The sequence below is a fragment of the Myotis daubentonii genome, chromosome 11, assembly GCF_963259705.1.
Source record: "Myotis daubentonii chromosome 11, mMyoDau2.1, whole genome shotgun sequence".
NCBI classification, from domain to species: Eukaryota; Metazoa; Chordata; class Mammalia; order Chiroptera; family Vespertilionidae; genus Myotis; species Myotis daubentonii.
The window spans coordinates 74432599-74450088 of record NC_081850.1 but is presented as its reverse complement, the minus strand read 5'-3'; the positions used below and the strand labels follow the sequence as shown (position 1 = coordinate 74450088).

General features: G+C 53.3%; 2 protein-coding genes and 1 long non-coding RNA gene across 3 annotated transcripts; 1 reads left to right on the top strand and 2 right to left on the bottom strand.

Annotated features, from left to right (window-relative positions):
- Positions 1–4076: 4076 nt before the first annotated feature.
- On the bottom strand, positions 4077–4512 carry LOC132212383 (uncharacterized). Its single transcript, XR_009447710.1, has 2 exons — positions 4343–4512; positions 4077–4312 (listed from the first exon to the last, which is right to left on the bottom strand). It is a non-coding gene; the product is annotated as an uncharacterized LOC132212383 (long non-coding RNA).
- A 7-nt stretch (positions 4513–4519) lies between these two features.
- Positions 4520–9267, top strand: RPL35 (ribosomal protein L35). Its single transcript, XM_059658002.1, has 4 exons — positions 4520–4675; positions 5070–5206; positions 6319–6400; positions 9084–9267. Exons 1-4 carry the CDS (start codon positions 4673–4675, stop codon positions 9231–9233), a joined length of 372 nt encoding a protein of 123 aa, XP_059513985.1. The 5' UTR covers positions 4520–4672; the 3' UTR covers positions 9234–9267.
- Positions 9268–9522: 255 nt separating this feature from the next.
- Positions 9523–13815, bottom strand: WDR38 (WD repeat domain 38). Its single transcript, XM_059658004.1, has 9 exons — positions 13741–13815; positions 12816–12936; positions 11339–11455; positions 11156–11253; positions 10741–10821; positions 10371–10502; positions 10103–10252; positions 9705–9752; positions 9523–9600 (listed from the first exon to the last, which is right to left on the bottom strand). The coding sequence occupies exons 1-9, from the start codon at positions 13807–13809 to the stop codon at positions 9523–9525; spliced, it is 894 nt and encodes a 297-aa protein (XP_059513987.1). The 5' UTR covers positions 13810–13815.
- Positions 13816–17490: the final 3675 nt, after the last annotated feature.

Here is a 17490-nt window from a genome sequence, read left to right as displayed (position 1 = left end):
GAATAAAACTAAAAAAAAAAAAAAAAGACCGTACCCTTTTATGTAATGATGTTTACTTTGAATTTATATTAGTTCACACAAACACTCCATCCATGCTTTTGTTCCGGCCCTCCGGTCCAGTTTAAGAACCCATTGTGGCCCTCGAGTCAAAAAGTTTGCCCACCCCTGGGATAGAGCATCGGCCTTCAGACTGAAAGGTCCCAGGTTCAATTCCGGTCAAGGGCATGTACCTTGGTTGCAAGCACATCCCCAGTAGGAGGTGTGAAGGAGGCAGCTGATGGATGTTTCTCTCTCATCGATGTTTCTAACTCTCTATCCCTCTCCCTTCCTCTCTATAAAAAATTAATAAAATATATTTTTAAAAAAGGATCCCTCTAGCAGCCATATTGAGAACACCTGGGAGCAAGAGCCAAAGCAGGTGATTTAAGAGGCGACACCAATAATTCAGGTGACAGAAAAAAGCAAAACAGGGCTTTCTATAAAGATTATGGCTTGAGAACCAAGATGGCGGCATAGGTTAACGCCGGAGTTTGCTGCTTTGAACAACTACTTCAAAAGTGAAACCAAAAAACGGAAGGGACATTACCCAGAACCACAGGAACGCTGGCTGAGTGGAAGTCCTACAACTAGGAGGAAAGAGAAACGCACACGGACACTCAGAGGAGGCGCAGTGCTGAAGTCAAATTCTGAGGTGCGGAGTGCGCGGAGCGGGCTGGCGGCGGAGGGCACGGTTGGCGTTTTCAATCGGGAGGGAGTCACAGACTCTGAGCTTCAGATCCGGGCGAGTCTTTAGGGACCCAGACTCAAACGGGAGAAGCGGGACTGTCTGGCTTCGGTCAGAGCGAGTGCAGCTTTCTCTCCCAGCTTTGCAGCAGGTGCTGGGACTCAGAGAGGCAGAGCCCCTTGGGACAGGACTGAGAGCCGCCATAACTGCTCTCTCCGGCCCACCCTGTTGATCCTGTGCGACCCGCCCCGCCCAAGCCCTGCACAGAGGCCTTTGCCGGATAGCCTCAGGCAAAGGCTAGATTAGCACCTCCCTAGAGGACAGAAGTTCTCTCACTGCTGACACAGCTGATTCTCATAGCCACTTGACCTGGAGGTCAAACCCTCCCTGGAATTAGCTACAACAATCAAGATTTAACTATAAGACTGCGAACAAAGACCACTAGGGGGTGCACCAAGGAAGCATAACAAAATGCGGAGACAAAGAAACAGGACAAAATTGTCAATGGAAGAAATAGAGTTCAGAACCACACTTTTAAGGTCTCTCAAGAACTGTTTAGAAGCTGCCGATAAACTTAATGAGATCTACACGAAAACTAGTAAGACCCTCGATCTTATATTGGGGAACCAACTAGAAATTAAGCACACACAGACTGAAATAACGAATATTATACAGACGCCCAACAGCCGACCAGAGGAGCGCAAGAATCAAGTCAATGATTTGAAATGCGAGGAAGCAAAAAACATCCAACCGGAAAAGCAAAATGAAAAAAGAATTCAAAAATGCGAGGATAGTGTAAGGAGCCTCTGGGACAGCTTCAAGCATACCAACATCAGAATTATAGGGGTGCCAGAAGATGAGAGAGACCAAGATATTGAAAACCTATTTGAAGAAATAATGACAGAAAACTTCCCCCACCTGGTGAAAGAAATGGACTTACAGGTCCAAGAAGCGCGGAGAACCCCAAACAAAAGGAATCCAAAGAGGACCACACCAAGACACATCATAATTAAAATGCCAAGAGCAAAAGATAAAGAGAGAATCTTAAAAGCAGCAAGAGAAAGAAACTCAGTTACCTACAAGGGAATACCCATACGACTGTCAGCTGATTTCTCAACAGAAACTTTGCAGGCCAGAAGGGAGTGGCAAGAAATATTCAAAGTGATGAATACCAAGAACCTACAACCAAGATTACTTTATCCAGCAAAGCTATCATTCAGAATTGAAGGTCAGATAAAGAGCTTCACAGATAAGGAAAAGCTAAAGGAGTTCATCACCACCAAACCAGGATTATATGAAATGCTGAAAGGTATCCTTTAAGAAGAGGAAGAGGAAGAGGAAGAAAAAGGTAAAGATACAAATTATGAACAACAAATATGCATCTATCAACAAGTGAATATAAGAATCAAGTGAATAAATAATCTGATGAACAGAATGAACTGTTGATTATAATAGAATCAGGGACATAGAAAGGGAATGGACTGACTATTCTTGGGGGGGAAAGGGGTGTGGGAGATGTGGGAAGAGACTGGACAAAAATCGTGCACCTATGGATGAGGACAGTGGGTGGGGAGTGAGGGCGGAGGGTGGGGCGGGAACTGGGAGGAGGGGAGTTATGGGGGGGAAAAAAAAGGAACAAATGTAATAATCTGAACAATAAAGATTTAATTAAAAAAATAATAATAATTCAGGTGACAGTCAATGGTGGCTCAGACCAGACAGGTGCCAGTGAGTGGTGGGGCTCTGGCCAGTGTGGCTTGGTTGGAGTGTCATCTGTTAACAGAAAGGTTATGGGTTCAATTTCTGGTCAAGGCTCATATCTAGGTTATGGGTTCTATCCCAGGTTGGGCGCATATTGGAGGCAACCGGTTGATGTTTCTCATATCGATGTTGTTCTCCACCCTCTTCATCCTCTCTCTAAAATCAATAAACATCCTCAGGTGAGGATTTTTTTTTTTAAGTGGTGAGAAGAGGTCAGGTATATTTTTGAAGGTAGAGGCTACAGAATTTGCTGATGGGTTGGATGTGGCAGCATGTAAGAGGAGTAGAAGTCACAGATGACCTCAAGTCCAGAAAAGATGTACACAATCATTAGCTCTAATAGAACCTTAACCATTTGGGAAATAAGAAAGCAAAGGCCCTGAGCACTATTCGACTTCCATTTAAGTGAATCCAGGCCATGATTGCCCTCTGTCTGCCGTCTCCTCCCCATATCTCTCCACTCCCTAAAATTCTTTTTTCTTTTTTTAAAAATACTTATTTTTTTTTATTGATTTCAGAGAGGGAGGGAGGGAAAGATAGAAACATCAATGATGAGAGAGAATCATTGATGGGCTGCCTTCTGCACGCCCCCTACTGGGGATCCAGCCCACAACCTGGGCGTGTGCTCTTGACTTGAACCGAACCCAGGACCCTTCAGCCCGCAGGCCGACGCTTTATCCACTGAGCCAAACCAGCTAGGGCCTAAAATTCTTTCTTGTTGTAGTCTGGGACAAGGCTCATTCATTCATCCAACAAGCACTCACATATTGTGTCTGGAGACTAGAAAAACGAAATCATGTATCAGGCATGGTTCTGTCCCCGGAGAACTTCCAGGCTGGCTATAGAGACAACATTTTAACTCAGGATGTTTGGAACTAAAGAGAGGATTGCACAGAAAACTTGGGACACGGGAGGTTGTGCCAGTTTATTCCAAGGCTAGGGTATAAAGAAGGGGGTGGGAGAAGGCTCCCCGAGATGACACCTGACAGCAACAAGGGGGCAACCTGGCATTAAGTAGCACTGTCAGAAGTGTGGGTGTGTCGTTGTTAAAGGCAATGGAGTGACACTGGAGCATTGATTCCTGCCTGCTGGTTAGGGAAACAAACTGCCCAGTTTGAAAGCCTGAGTACCCATCCTGCTTTGTGAGTTCCCCTTTAACTTTCAGGGCCCAACTCAAGTGTTCATTCCACTGGGAGGGAGCATTAATACGGATGGTATTTTGACCAATTGTTACACATCAGGTCTTGTGAGAAGAGTTTTAAGTGTTATCTTCGTAATCCTCATAAATACCCCATTTTACAGTGAGAAAGCTGAGACTCAGAGAAAGGAAGGTATTTGCCGAGTCTCAGCTAGCACCAGGCAACAGACCAAGAATCTGAAACTGGCCCTAGGCAGTTTGGCTCAGTGGCTAGAGCGTCAGCCTGCGGCTGAAGGGTCCCAGGTTCGATTCCGGCCAAGGGCACATGCCCAGGTTTCACTCGATCCCCAATAGGGTGTGCAGAAGGCAGCCAATCAATGAGTCTCTCTCATCATTGATGTTTCTATCTCTCTCCCTCTCCCTTCCTCTCTGAGATCAATAAAGATATATGAAAAAGACAAAAGAATCTGAAACAGGGTCAGGTTCACTAAAAAAGGCCATGAATGCTCCTTCCCCTGCCACATGCTGCCTCCATTGGAACGTTTATGGAGTTGGATTTATAGTTGACCCCGCCTCTCCCCGCCCACCTCGACCTTTAAATTCCTCCACGCCAGGGGCCGTATTAATTCATCTTTGAAAATCCTCAACTCATCTCCATCCCCAGAACAGAGTAGCACGAACTGGGCGACCTGCAAAGATTGAACGAACGAACAAATGACCTCATAGACGAATTTGAGTCCTCACTATGCCGTGTCTGGTAAACTGCCTCTCCCGTGCCTCAGTTTCCCCAACTGCTCGGCTCGGGATGAAGCCGACCAAAGTCATCCCGGGGACCGGCGGCGGACAGCTGCGAGAACTACAGAACTGGGCGGGCTGTACCGCCCGGCTACTCGCGGCGTTGGGGCGGGGCTGGGAGGGGCGGAGCCGGGGCTCCCCTGCTGCGCCGCCATTGGCCGCGCCCGCCGTCACCCGGCAGTAGTTGTAAAGGTCAGCCCCGCCCCTTCCTCTTTCTCTCCAAGCAGGCGGCGGCGGCGGCGGGGTGTTCAGCTATGGTGAGAGCTGAGGAATCGGGAGCCATCCGCGCGTTGTTGGGCTCGGAGACTGGGGTTGGGGGTGCAGGGCGGACCCTGGGGTCCCCTCTGCCAGCCGGGCCTGTGGAGTATAGGCGGAAGGGCCTAGCTCCGCCACTGCCGGCCTTCCTCCCACCCCTGCCGGCCTGCGCTAGGAGCGGTGCGCGCGCGCTGCCGGCGGCCTCCGTCTTCCCGTCTGCGGAGGGGGGTAGCGGCCCAGCCTCGTAGCCGACCTGGGCCTCGGATACCCTGCGCCGGGCGCGCCCTCCTGGGGCTGGCCAGGACGCAGGTGGAGGGGCGGGGAGGGCCGGTGGAGAGCGGCGGAGGGGGAGAGGGAGGCACCCGGCACTTGACCCAGACCCTTCCTTGCACGCAGGCCAAAATTAAGGCTCGGGACCTTCGCGGCAAGAAGAAGGAGGAGCTGCTCAAACAGCTGGACGACTTGAAGGTGGAGCTGTCCCAGCTGCGCGTGGCCAAAGTGACAGGCGGCGCAGCTTCCAAGCTTTCTAAGATGTAAGTGACGGGCGGCCGGACCACGGGCCTCAGGGCGGCGGGGGGAGTCCGTGTGCATCGGGGGGTTGGTGGGTCTCTGAGGTTGGTGGGTCTCTGAGGTTGGCTCAGGCGGTGTCCGCTGAAGTGCCCGTTCAGTGGATCTGTGGGTTGGAGTGTCAGGCTCACCTGCTCACGGCCCTGCGCGTGGGGGACCCGCTCCTCTTCACCTGCCTTTGACCGTGTGGTCCTGTTGCCCAGGGTGTCCCTCTTCGGGGACATTTTAATGCTTCCTTCAAAAAACCCAACTGGACGTTTTCTTTAATCTTCCACCAGCACTTGCTTCCCCCCTCCCTCCCCCCAGTTGGTAGGTGGGTGCCTTGCACCTTACTTGAGTTGTAGTGTAAAATAGTGATTTCCATGGATCAAGAAGCATGAATTGTGTAAGGAATGTGGGTTTGGAGTCAGTCAACCTGGGCACAAATTCCACTTCTGCCACATCCTACCTGGTGGGCAGGTTTTTTTTTCCTTCTATGAAATCTCCCCAACAACCTTCATGTGGGAGGATATTGGGTGAGTTTGGGGGCATGTAAGCAAGTGTCATGCCGAATCCTCAAGAGCAGGTTTACCAGGCTGTCTACTGAGTGAGCCTCCCCTCACCCCCGACATGACTACCCAGTCACCTGCCCCCAGCTGTTCCTGGCTTCCAGCTCTCTGCCCAGTAGCATATCTCCCTCCCCAGTGGCCCCTGCTGTGGCTCTTTAAGCTTCCCTGGTTGCCCAGCTTGTGACTTGATTCTTTCTGGTCAGCTCATTAAGATGGGCATTGGCGAGGTCGGCTTCATAGTCCTCAGGATGTATGGCCTGGCATGGAGGATCTTTTCTGATCAGCCCTCCATCGCGCCTCATTCAGCCTCCTCAGTGGACACTTCACAGCTCCTCCAAAGCACTGGACACTCCAGGCCTTCCCCTATTCACTCCTGAGATTCCCGTATATGTACTAGAGTCGCTCCGACCTTACCCCCAGAATACCTTGTTCCCGGGCTGGGTTAAGCGCATCTTGGGTGGATATGGATGAGATCTGGGTCAGGCCCTGAATGAGATGCTATGTGTTCACTGATGCCTCTGTTTTTGTAGCCGAGTTGTTCGCAAGTCTATCGCCCGTGTTCTTACCGTCATTAACCAGACTCAGAAAGAGAACCTCAGGAAATTCTACAAGGTGAGTGGGCGTATGTGTGGGGCTGCCTGGCTCTAGGGAGCAAAGTTCCAGCCCTCCCTTGCTGAGGGCGGTCAGGATGAAGAGGTTCTCCTGCTGGTGTATATGGGACAGAGCTTTGCCCAGGCATCGTTGGGCTTTCCAGACCCATCCAGCTTGTAAATGGGTTTGCCTTTCCAGCATCTTGCTCTAGCATGTGGTATGCAGACTGCATTTCCTCGGGCTGCAATTGTCAAGAAATCAACAGCGTGGTAGGACTCTGGCTGGACACTTGGGTTTGGGTACAGCCAGCCTCACCAGCTGCATGAGCTTGGGCAGTCTGAGGACTGACTGCTAAATGACTTGTCTTATAGTACTGTGTGTCAGTCACTGCCAAGCACCTGACATTCTTGTTTTTCGGATGAGGACCTCAAGGCTTAAAGAGGTTAAGTTGCTCAGAGTCGCCTACAAATAATGGAGTGATTGGGCTGAGTTCCAAAACCATGCCTTGGGGAGGGGTGAATGGGGTGCTCCTGGGAGATTTCCACAGGTGTCTGATCCCTCAGCCTAGGATATTGACAACCATTTCCTAGTCCTGTCCTCAAGTGAGTCTACCAGGGTTCAAGCAGTGACGGCAAACCAGTGGGATACTTTGTGCGTGAATATGTATATTTTGTTACAAGGAATTGGCCTATGTGGTTGTGAGGGCTGGCTTAAGATTGTGGGCAGGCTGGGACTCAGGACACAGGTTGAAGCTGCTGCCGCCGGTGGCATTTCTTGGGGAGAGCCTCGGCCCTGCCTTGAAGGACTTCCAGCTGGTTTTTATCAGGCCCACCTAGATTACCCAGGATATTCTCTCTCTTTTTTTAAAAATATATTCCATTGATTTTTTACAAAGAGGAAAGGAGAGGGATAGAGAGCCAGAAACATCGATGAGAGAGAAACATTAATCAGCCGCCTCCTGCACACTCCCTACTGGGGATGTGCCCGCAACCAAGGCACATGCCCTTGACTGGAACCGAACCCAGGACCCTTGAGTCCACAGGCTGACGCTCCATCCACTGAGCCAAACCGGTCAGGGCCAGGATATTCTCTCTTAATTTAAATCAGCGGATTGATTAGGGCTTTAATTACATCTTCACATCAACTCCCAATTTAGTGTTTGAATAACGAAGGTTTGATACCAAAGAGGCCATCACGGTGTGCCTGGGCTAGCCTCCCAGGGACACAACTGTGGGGATGGGGGTGGGGTGCTGCCACCCCTAGATGTGCACATCTGTGTGGGAACGTTTCTCTGAGGATTGGGTCTGAAGCTTTCATCAGGCTCTGAGGGGACCAGACAGACGTGTTCTGTATCTGCTCTGTCATCAGTCACCTCCGACCACATGTGTCTGTTGATCACTTAATGTGACTGTGGTGTCTAAGGACTGGCTTAATGTAAACAGTATGGGCTAGTGGCTATTCTACTGGGTAGCAGAGCTCTAAGGGGCTTAGTATATTTGAAATGCACAAGGTTCTGACTTGTGCCCTGGTGGACGAAGATTTTAATACTTCCAAGTTCCCTCCAGCTCTTGTCCTCATCTCCTGTTTGGCCTTTTCTGCAGTTCTCTGCCCTGTGCCTACTCCTCTGGGCTGTTGGTGGTTCCCAGAAAGAGCCTGAGCTGTCATTCTTAAGGGGTTTTGTACAAAGTTTTCTCCCCCTTTTCAGTTGCTTTCAGGGCTATTGCCATTTGCTAGGTGAAACCTCCCCCACTGAGCTGGGAGCTCCTTGAGCCGGGACCAGGCCTGATTTCTGGCCAAGCCAGCACCCAGCACAGGGCCTCAAGGCAAAGAGGGCCCAAGGAAGATTTGCATAACAAAGGAGAGACCATGAGCACTGCCTTAGTCTAGACCTGCTCATTGGAAGCAAGTGGGACGAGAATAAGTGAGAGCCAGGGATGGAGACACTGTGGCCCTGTTACAGGTCTGGGAACAGGTTTGGTGGGAGGCCACCTAAGGCAGGAAAGGGGGCTTTGCCTCTCTGGGATTCCCTTGGCCAAGCCAGAGCTTCCCTCTGGGAAATGTAAAATGGGAACATAATTACAGGGGACACCCATGAGTAACTGGCAGACACTCCAGATTCACCCAGTACCAGCTTAGGGTGCAACCCCTCCCCCACCCCTATCACCATATGCACCAGCTTGCATAACTTAAACCAAGAAAACAGTGACCACCCCAATACTTGCTGGGTGCCACATGCCCCTTACTTGGATGTGATGTTGACTCCATGGCAGGAATTCGGCTGGTGGGAAGAATACCATGTAGGGAGTTGGTTGATTTAGGCGAAAATCCCAGTTCTGCCAGTTTTCATGAGATTCTGACAAGTTCACTTGCTTTTTGACTCTGTAACTCAAAATACTTTTTTTTTTTTTTAATGGGGATGATCCCCCCCACACCTTGAATTTGGGGGCATTGTATGAACTAGTAAGCAAGAAGTGTGGCCTGCCCCATCCCATGGTGACAGTCCCCTCCGGGCTGGATGTCATACAGCTCCTCACACTCATGTCCTACAAATGAACCTCCCCAGCCCAGCCGTGTACCTTCCTCAGTTACCTCTCCACTCTTCCCTGCCCATCTCAACACCTAGTTCCAACCTCTGGCTTGCTTAGCTATTGCAGTAGCTCCTAAGCCCTGGTCCTCAGATTCCCCCTGCTCTCCCATCACCCAGGGCAAGAAGTACAAGCCCCTGGATCTGCGGCCCAAGAAAACGCGCGCCATGCGCCGCCGGCTCAACAAGCATGAAGAGAACCTGAAGACCAAGAAGCAGCAGCGGAAGGAGCGGCTGTACCCCCTACGGAAGTTCGCGGTCAAGGCCTGAGCATCGTGGCGCCAATAAAGCACAAACTGGCTGACTGTTGCTTTGTGTTTGCAGTTGTTTTAACCAACCATGCTGGAGAGAGGGGCTGTTGTGGGGCCATGGCAAGGATCTGCTGGGTGCTCGGTTATGGTTACTTTGGGCCTGTGGCTGGAACAGCCCTGACTGCTTTCGCCAGGCCCCAAGCGCCCTGGGCAGGGAGAGGCAGGGGCGTGAGGTTTGAGAGCCTTGTGTGGCGATGTTACACTGGAGGCGCTGGGTGGTTGATCATGCGGGGGACTTGGCGACTTGCCTAATCGACAGCTCCAGACACCAATAAGAGTTTCCCATCTGGGGTGAAGGTGCAAGCATGGGCCACATCCAGGGCTCCCTGCCAAGAACAGTGTTGGGCTCTGAGGATGCAAGTCCTGCCTGAGCCCAGCTTCCTGGTACACCTTCTACTGCTCCTTTGGATGCTACAGCCACAGGCCTTACCGTCAGGGTTTCAATGCACATTCCTGTGTTGCAGTCCCAGATTTTGATCTGGAAATAAAAACAAACAGAAAGAGAGGCCTCACAACACAAGTGACTTTTAAATCACCTTGGGGGTGAGTCCTAGCCAACATCTTAATCTTTGGACTGGGTTTTGTTTTTGAGGTATATTTAAGATGCCTGCCATAATATCTGATGCAAAAAAAGCAGTGCAGTGCAATTTCCCCTGAAGCTATTTAAATCCTACAAGTGTTACGTTTGGGCTAGCACAGACTTTAGTGGCTGGCACCTTCCTGTTCAGGGCACAGGGATGTGGTCCTTCCTGGACAGAGCTGAGGACTCTGCTAGGCCCAATGTGAGGGTAGGGGTTTGCCAGGAGGAGTCTGGTGGGGTAGGGTTACCATTGGGGAGTAGCCCGCACTGGCCAGCTGCAACCCATCTGGGGAGAAAGCTATGCTCTTCACCCAGGTGGCATGACCCTTGAGCTGGATAAGCAGGCTTCTAGTCGAGGGTTTCCAGATGTGGATGGTCTTGTCCCAGGAGCCGGATGCCTAGACAGCAGATAGCTGTTTGAGGCCTGCATGTTCACTGCCCCAAAATGGCCCATGACCCTTCAAGGGTCTTGCTGCCAGCAAGGGACCAGCCTAGAACCCAGGCAGCCCAGCTCACCAGCAGGCCAGATGTTGAGTAGCACAGGCAGCTGACATTGCCACTGTGACCCTCCAGCTCCTGGTGGAAGATCGCTGGGGTCCCTGTCCGAAGGTCCCAGATGCGAATGGTAGAGTCCCAGGAACCAGTGGCCTGCAGACAGCTGCCATCAGAATGGACCCATGTCCACCCTCCCAGTTTCTAGGCTGGTCAGACCCAGAAAGCAGGCACCAAGCCCTGCTGAATCCCCATCTTACAGATGAGGACTCGGGCTCAGAAGAGCCAAGTCATCTAGTCAAGGTCTAGAATTCTAACCACTGCTCAGTCCCAAGTGGGAAAGTGGGTGCTGGTACTGTTATAGTGGGGCATGGGCAGAGGTGGTGTGGCTCACCAGATAGTCTGAGCTGGGTGCGAAGTCACTGCTCTGGATGGAGTCTTGGTGCCCTGCTAAGTGACGCAGCACCTGGCCAGACTGAAGGTGATAGCCCTGAGCTTCAGAGGGCAGCCCAGAAGCCTCACAGTGCCAGGTTGTAGGCCTCAGATGCGTCAGACCCAGGCCCTTCTTTCGGGGCTGCCTGGGTAATGTGGCATATCAGAGTCTGGGAGACTTTCCCAGCTTGAGAGGGCAATCCAGGCAGGGGGAACCTCATGGGCACGGGGTGGGGGGGAGGTAGCTGTAGCCAGATGCTAGGGGGTCTTGGTGTGGGCACGAGCAGTGGAGAAGACTGGGAATGACCTTTCTGGAACCAGTGTGGAGGGTGTGTGTCATCCAGTCCCAGGCTCTCTGGCCACCCCTCCATATATACCTGCACCTCCCAGAGCGTCACCCGCTTGTCCCAGCCACCCGATGCCAGCTGCTTGGAGTCTGGACTGAAGCTGACTGTCTCCACACTCCGCTGGTGACCTACAAGGTGGCACAGGACACAGCACGGTCCGGAAGGGAACCCAGGCCTGGCTGCTCGGCTCGCAGTCCCACCCAGCCTACTCACCCTGTAAGATCTGCAGACACTTGGCTTCTGCTGCGTCCCACAGGCGGATGGTGCAGTCATAGGAGGTGCTGGCAAAGAGGCGGCCATCCGGGGAGAAGCGGCAGAACTTCACAGGGCCTGGGCGGGTGGCCGTGGTCAGAGAACGGCACCCCCCCACCTCTGGCCCTCCACTCTGACACCCACTGATTTCTCCAGTCTCATCGCCTACCTCTCTTGTCCTCACTCCCTTCTAGCCTACACCATACACCTGGAATTCCTGGAACACCAACCCCACACAATCAGTACCAATCAAATGCAGGCACCTCCCAGAAACTCCTTGACAGCCCAGCATAGGTTCACTGCCTCCTTTGAGCTCCCCAGCCCCCAGATTTTCCTATTATAGCATTAATCCGGCTGCCCTGTAATGAACCAGAGCTATTTCTTTGTCTCCTTAATTGTAAATTATATCTACTGAGCACTTACTCTGGGTACTAGGTACTTTCCTTGCATTATTTTGTCCTATAGGTTAGCAACCATTATCCCATTCTACAGAGGAGGAAATAGAGGCTCGGAGGTGACATTACATAATCAGTCAAAATAGGAGGTAAAACAGATGAACCTTAAGGACATTATGCTGGGAGGTAAGCCAGTCACAAAGAGGAATACTGTGTGGTTCCCCTTACACAAGGCACTTAGCGTAGTCCAATTCTTGGAGACAAAACGCAGAATGATGGTTGACAGGGTCTGGGGGAAGGGAGGAATGAGACGTTTAATGGGTATATTTTCACTTTTGCAAGATGAGTTCTGGGGGCTAGTTGCACAACCATATGAACGTAGGTAACACTACACTTAAAAATGGTTAAGACGTAAATATGTGTATTTGTAAACTTTTTAAAAAGTAGGATCTGAATCCTGCTGGTGGGGCTCAGTGTTGAGCATTGACCCCTGAACCTGTAGGTCACGGTTAGATTGCCCCTTGGGGCACATGCCTGGGATGCCTGCATGATCCCCAGTGCAGGAGGCAGCCAATGAGTCTCATCATTGATGTTTCTATCTCTCCCCTTCTCCCTTCTCTCTGAAATCAAATAAAAACATACTAAAAGCCCTGGCCGGTTTGGCTCGGTGGATAGAGCGTCGGCCTGCGGACTGAGGGGTCCCGGGTTCGATTCCGGTCAAGGGCATGTACCTGGGTTGCGGGCACATCCCCAGTAGGGGGTGTGCAGGAGGCAGCTGGTCGATGTTTCTCTCTCATCGATGTTTCTGACTCTCTATCCCTCTCCCTTCCTCTCTGTAAATAATCAATAAAGTATATTTTTTAAAAAAATACTAAAAAAAAAGGATCTGAGTTCAGGTCCGCCAGAGTCAGAGGGTCCAGGGAACATGTCCGTCACCTTGCCCTCGTGCCTCAGCCCCGCCTAGGCTGCCTTGCATGGGTGCCCAGCTCAGACGTTGGAGGTCATTGCGGGCCTTAGCTCCCAATCCAGCTCGAGGAGCCCACCTGTGTGGCCGCCCAACTTCCACAGCAGATTCCCACTCCGGGTTTCCCAGCCGTACACGCAGCCGTCTTCAGAGGCTGTGAGCAGCGTCTGGCCGTCCGGGGAGAAGGCGGAGAAGTTCACCTGGAACAGCACAGAAATAGTCCCATCAAAGGGCAAGAAACACCTGCTGTTCATTCTTGACACCAGAGCCCTGGGCCATCCCTAAACACCCCCCCCAGGAGCCTGGGGTTGGAGCCGCGGCTTCAGGCCTCACTCTGCAGCCAGAGCCCAGAGCCAGGAACCACTCCGCAGCCAGAGCCCAGAGCCAGGAACCACTCCGCAGCCAGAGCCCAGAGCCAGGAACCACTCCGCAGCCAGAGCCCAGAGCCAGGAACCACTCCGCAGCCAGAGCCCAGACCCAGGAACCACTCCGCAGCCAGCGCCCAGACCCAGGAACCACTCCGCAGCCAGCGCCCAGACCCAGGAACCACTCCGCAGCCAGCGCCCAGACCCAGGAACCACTCCGCAGCCAGCGCCCAGACCCAGGAACCACTCCGCAGCCAGCGCCCAGACCCAGGAACCACTCCGCAGCCAGCGCCCTGACCCAGGAACCACTCTGCAGCCAGCGCCCAGACCCAGGAACCACTCTGCAGCCAGCGCCAAGAGCCTGGCGCGCTCTCTGAAGCCCAGTAAAGGGAGCCTGCGCCTGAAGCTGAATCTGATGGACGCCAGCTGCTGGCGCCTTCTCTAGAACCAGATTCTGAGCCAAGAGTCCATTCTAGAGCTGGAGTCCATAACCAGTCCACTTTGAAGCCAGAGCCCAAAGAACAGGGGTCTGAGGCCTCTCTTGGCACCAGAGCTTAGAACCTAGAGCCCATTCTGGAGTTGGAGCTCCGCTACGGGAAACCAGGAGCCTAGAGTCTGGGCAGGGCCCACTGGCCTCACCTCTCCGCGGTGCCGGCGGAAGAATTTCACTCTCCCTATGACCAGCCTCCCTGGGGCCCTACTGTTCATGGGCCCGCGGCCAGCTCCCTCGGGCTCCCTCCGGCCCGCTGGTGGGCTGCGGGCCGGACTTGGGACAGGGGGAAGGGGAAGGGGAAGGGGAAGGGGAAGGAAAAAGGAAGGGGGAAGAAGAAACTGTGTACAAGTGGTCTCCATGGCAACCGGGGGGGGGGGCGGGAAGCGCGCAGCTGCTGTGGGGTCTCTGGGGAGTCGTGAGATGGACTGGGAGAGACCGGTCTCAGCTCCCTGGAGGTGGGCCTGTGGCTGGCACCGTGGCCGCCAGAGGGCAGGCCAGCCCCACACACTGCGCCTGCCTCTCCCACTGCTCTGAACCCCTGCACAGTGCCCATCAGTTTGCGAAGGACCCAGACCCTTGGAGAGGTGCCTGTTTCCCACCTGCACAATGGGGAGGATCAGCCCTGCCCCTCAGGTAGGGATGATCCTAGGAGTGGCCAGTACTGAGGTGAAGAGCTCCCATGGAGAAGGCTGGAGATGATGCCCATCTTTGCCCTCCAGGATGTGGAGAGCCAGAGGTAGTGTGTGTAAAGCGCCGGGCGCTAGAAGATGGGGACGCTGGTTCACATTCCTAGCAACACGAAGTGTGCCATGGGAGGAGGTGGAGGTGGTGGCGAGAGGCCTGGGAGCTGTCCTGATGCTTGTTGAATAGTGCAAGCTGAAGCTGGGAAAGAACAGGACTTGGTTTCCATGTCCATTTTACAGATCAGGAAACTGAGGCCCCAAGATGAGGGGGACATTCAAAGGTCTCTCAGCCCACAGGAAAGGAACTGAGACTTTCCCATGTCTGCCTGACTCTGGGGGCCTCTATTGGGACCGCCTGCCATGAATTCCAGGCCCTCACAGCCCAGGTCCCTGACTCCTGGTACATCTGAGAAGCTGAGGTCCTGCGGGGGCAGATTTGGCCCAGTCATCCCGCACCTCCGTGGCAGAGCTGGAGCCAGCTTCCTTCCCGCAGGACAGGGTGGGGCTGAGACACCCTGGGCTCCAGGGCTCGCCATCCAGTGGGTCCCAGACTCCCTGGGGATGGGGGTGGGGCAGCTGGGCTTTGGGAGCTTCAAACTTGAGGGTTCCCAGTGGTGACTCACCCTTCCTCCCAGATCTCTCTGCCAGAAACCCTTCTCACGAGATCCCCTGCTCCTGCTCTATTTTAGGTCCCAGACAGTCAGGCGGGAGAGGGGGTGACAATGGTGGCTTTGAGGCAGCCCCACCCCCATTCTAACTCCCAGAGGGCCCAGGTCACTGAATTGACTCCTCACGGACCCATCTGAATTGGGCCTCTAATAGAGGCAGCCCCTCACCCCCAGACGTGGGTCCCGACATGGTGCCCCCATAGCTGGCTCCCCAGGCCCTCCCTCCCTCTGCTCAGGCACCCCCAGTCCATTCCCCTTGTGGATTTCTCCAGCCACCTGGTTGTTCCTACTCTAGCCCATCATTCCCAGAGCCCTCCAGGCAGACCTCATCCACCAGGCCCGGGGACCCCTTGGCCAGTAGGGGTTAAAACCTTTCTGCTTAACGCAGGAGTCTGTGGTTGCAGCCACCCACCATGAATTCCAGGGGCCTCAGGGGCTCAAGCATCATGCCCACCTCTCCTGCCTCCTCCTGCCACTGTCCCCTGCTGCCACCTTGCTCCCTGAACTCAGCCACAAGGGCCCTTTCTTCCTTCCTCCACCTTTTGCTGTGCACATGGGGTTCTCCATCCTCTTGGCCCGTGCTTACCTTCGGATCTAGCTCAAACAACCCTCCCCTTCCCCTACAGCCTCCCCTTGCCCACCCCAGACTAAGTCAGAGCTCCTGCCTCAGAGATGAGACATTAGAATCACAGGTCTGGGTTAAACCTGGGTTGTACCGACGACCAGCTCTGCAACCTGGGCAAGCCACCTGGTTACTCGGTGCCTCAGTTTCCTCATCTGTAAAATAGGGGTGCTCACGTGGCTGCCCTGTGAGGAGTCGGTGAGATGGGCCTGTCAGAGTCTCCTGGTGCAGTAAGTGCTCAACGGCAGGAGCTGTGACACCCCCAGTCCCTTAGGCTTAGAGCCCAGACACAAACGCCCTTTGCCAGGCTCCCCCAAGGGCCCGGGCCCAGGCACAGCTCATGATGGGGAGAAAGGCCTGGTGATCAGGGCTGTCTGGCCTTCTGCTCAGCAGGGTGTGGTCCCTGCCAGGGGCTGGGGCACCAGTGTGTCACAGTGATGGTGGCGGCAGTACTGCACTGACTCAGGTTTTGTCCAGGATATTGGGGGACCCAGATTCTAGCCTCTCCAAGAGGGTCTTTGGGGAATATTTTCCACCCCTGGACTGCCTTTTCCTTCTTAGGGCCTGCCATATTCTCTCCTCCCTCAGCCCAGACTGAGGAGGTGGCTCTGTGCTGGCCTTTCCCACTCTCACTCCGTCCACTGAAGGTGACCCACTCCTTGTCCGCACCATCCCCATTCTCAGTAGTTTAGTGGAATATGCATTGCCAGGGCGAGAGTGCAGTTCCCAGGAAGCAGAGAACGCTGTGTATTAGCAAGAGAGGCAGCAGAGAGGAGAGGCTGAGAGTCAGCCTGCCCGGTTCCTGCCAGCTTTCCAGCTCCCAGCTCCAGTTCCTGGTGCTGCTGTCCTAAAACACACGTTTCCTTAAACTTCTTCCTTCCTTTCCTTCCTTCCTTCCCTTCCTTCCTTCCCTTCCTTCCTTCCTTTTCTTCCTTCCTTCCTTTCCTTCCTTCCTTTCCTTCCTTCCTTCCTTCCTTCCCTTCCTTCCTTCCTTCCTTCCTTCCTTCCTTCCTTCCTTTCCTTCCTTCCTTCCTTCCTTTCCTTCCTTCCTTCCTTCCTTCCTTCCTTCCTTCCTTCCCTTCCTTCCTTCCTTCCTTCCCTTCCTTCCTTCCTTCCTTCCTTCCTTTCCTTCCTTCCTTCCTTCCTTTCCTTCCTTCCTTCCTTCCTTCCTTCCTTTCCTTCCTTCCTTCCTTCCTTTCCTTCCTTCCTTCCTTCCCTTCCTTCCTTCCTTCCTTCCTTCCTTCCTTCCTTCCTTCCTTCCTTCCTTCCTTTCCTTCCTTCCTTCCTTCCTTTTCTTCCTTCCTTCCTTCCTTCCTTCCTTCCTTTCCTTCCTTCCTTCCTTCCCTTCCTTCCTTCCTTCCTTCCTTCCTTCCTTCCTTCCTTTCCTTCCTTCCTTCCTTCCCTTCCCTTCCTTCCTTCCTTCCTTCCTTCCTTCCTTCCTTCCTTCCTTCCTTTCCTTCCTTCCTTCCTTCCTTTCCTTCCTTCCTTCCTTCCCTTCCTTCCTTCCTTCCTTCCTTCCTTCCTTCCTTCCTTCCTTCCTTCCTTCCTTTCCTTCCTTCCTTCCTTCCCTTCCTTCCTTCCTTCCTTCCTTCCTTCCTTCCTTCCTTCCTTTCCTTCCTTCCTTCCTTCCCTTCCTTCCTTCCTTCCTTCCTTCCTTCCTTCCTTCCTTCCTTCCTTCCTTCCTTTTCTTCCTTCCTTCCTTCCTTCCTTCCTTCCTTCCTTCCTTTCCTTCCTTCCTTCCTTCCTTCCTTCCTTCCTTCCCTTCCTTCCTTCCTTCCTTCCTTCCTTCCTTCCTTCCTTCCTTTCCTTCCTTCCTTCCTTCCTTCCTTCCTTCCTTCCTTCCTTTCCTTCCTTCCTTCCTTCCTTCCTTCCTTCCTTCCTTCCTTCCTTCCTTCCCTTCCTTCCTTCCTTCCTTCCTTCCTT

What these genes read in the sequence shown, in the direction of transcription:
- RPL35 (XM_059658002.1), top strand. An exon ending in GCTTCCAAGCTTTCTAAGAT is followed by an intron (nt 5,207 to 6,318) that starts GTAAGTGACGGG and finishes CTGTTTTTGTAG; the next exon opens with CCGAGTTGTTCGCAAGTCTA. An exon ending in ACCTCAGGAAATTCTACAAG is followed by an intron (nt 6,401 to 9,083) that starts GTGAGTGGGCGT and finishes CCCATCACCCAG; the next exon opens with GGCAAGAAGTACAAGCCCCT.
- WDR38 (XM_059658004.1), bottom strand. Translation starts at nt 13,809, where the DNA reads ATGAACAGTAGGGCCCCAGGGAGGCTGGTCATAGGGAGAGTGAAATTC. An exon ending in TCCGCCGGCACCGCGGAGAG is followed by an intron (nt 12,937 to 13,740) that starts GTGAGGCCAGTG and finishes GTGCTGTTCCAG; the next exon opens with GTGAACTTCTCCGCCTTCTC. An exon ending in TGTGCATTGAAACCCTGACG is followed by an intron (nt 9,601 to 9,704) that starts GTAAGGCCTGTG and finishes TGTTCTTGGCAG; the next exon opens with GGAGCCCTGGATGTGGCCCA.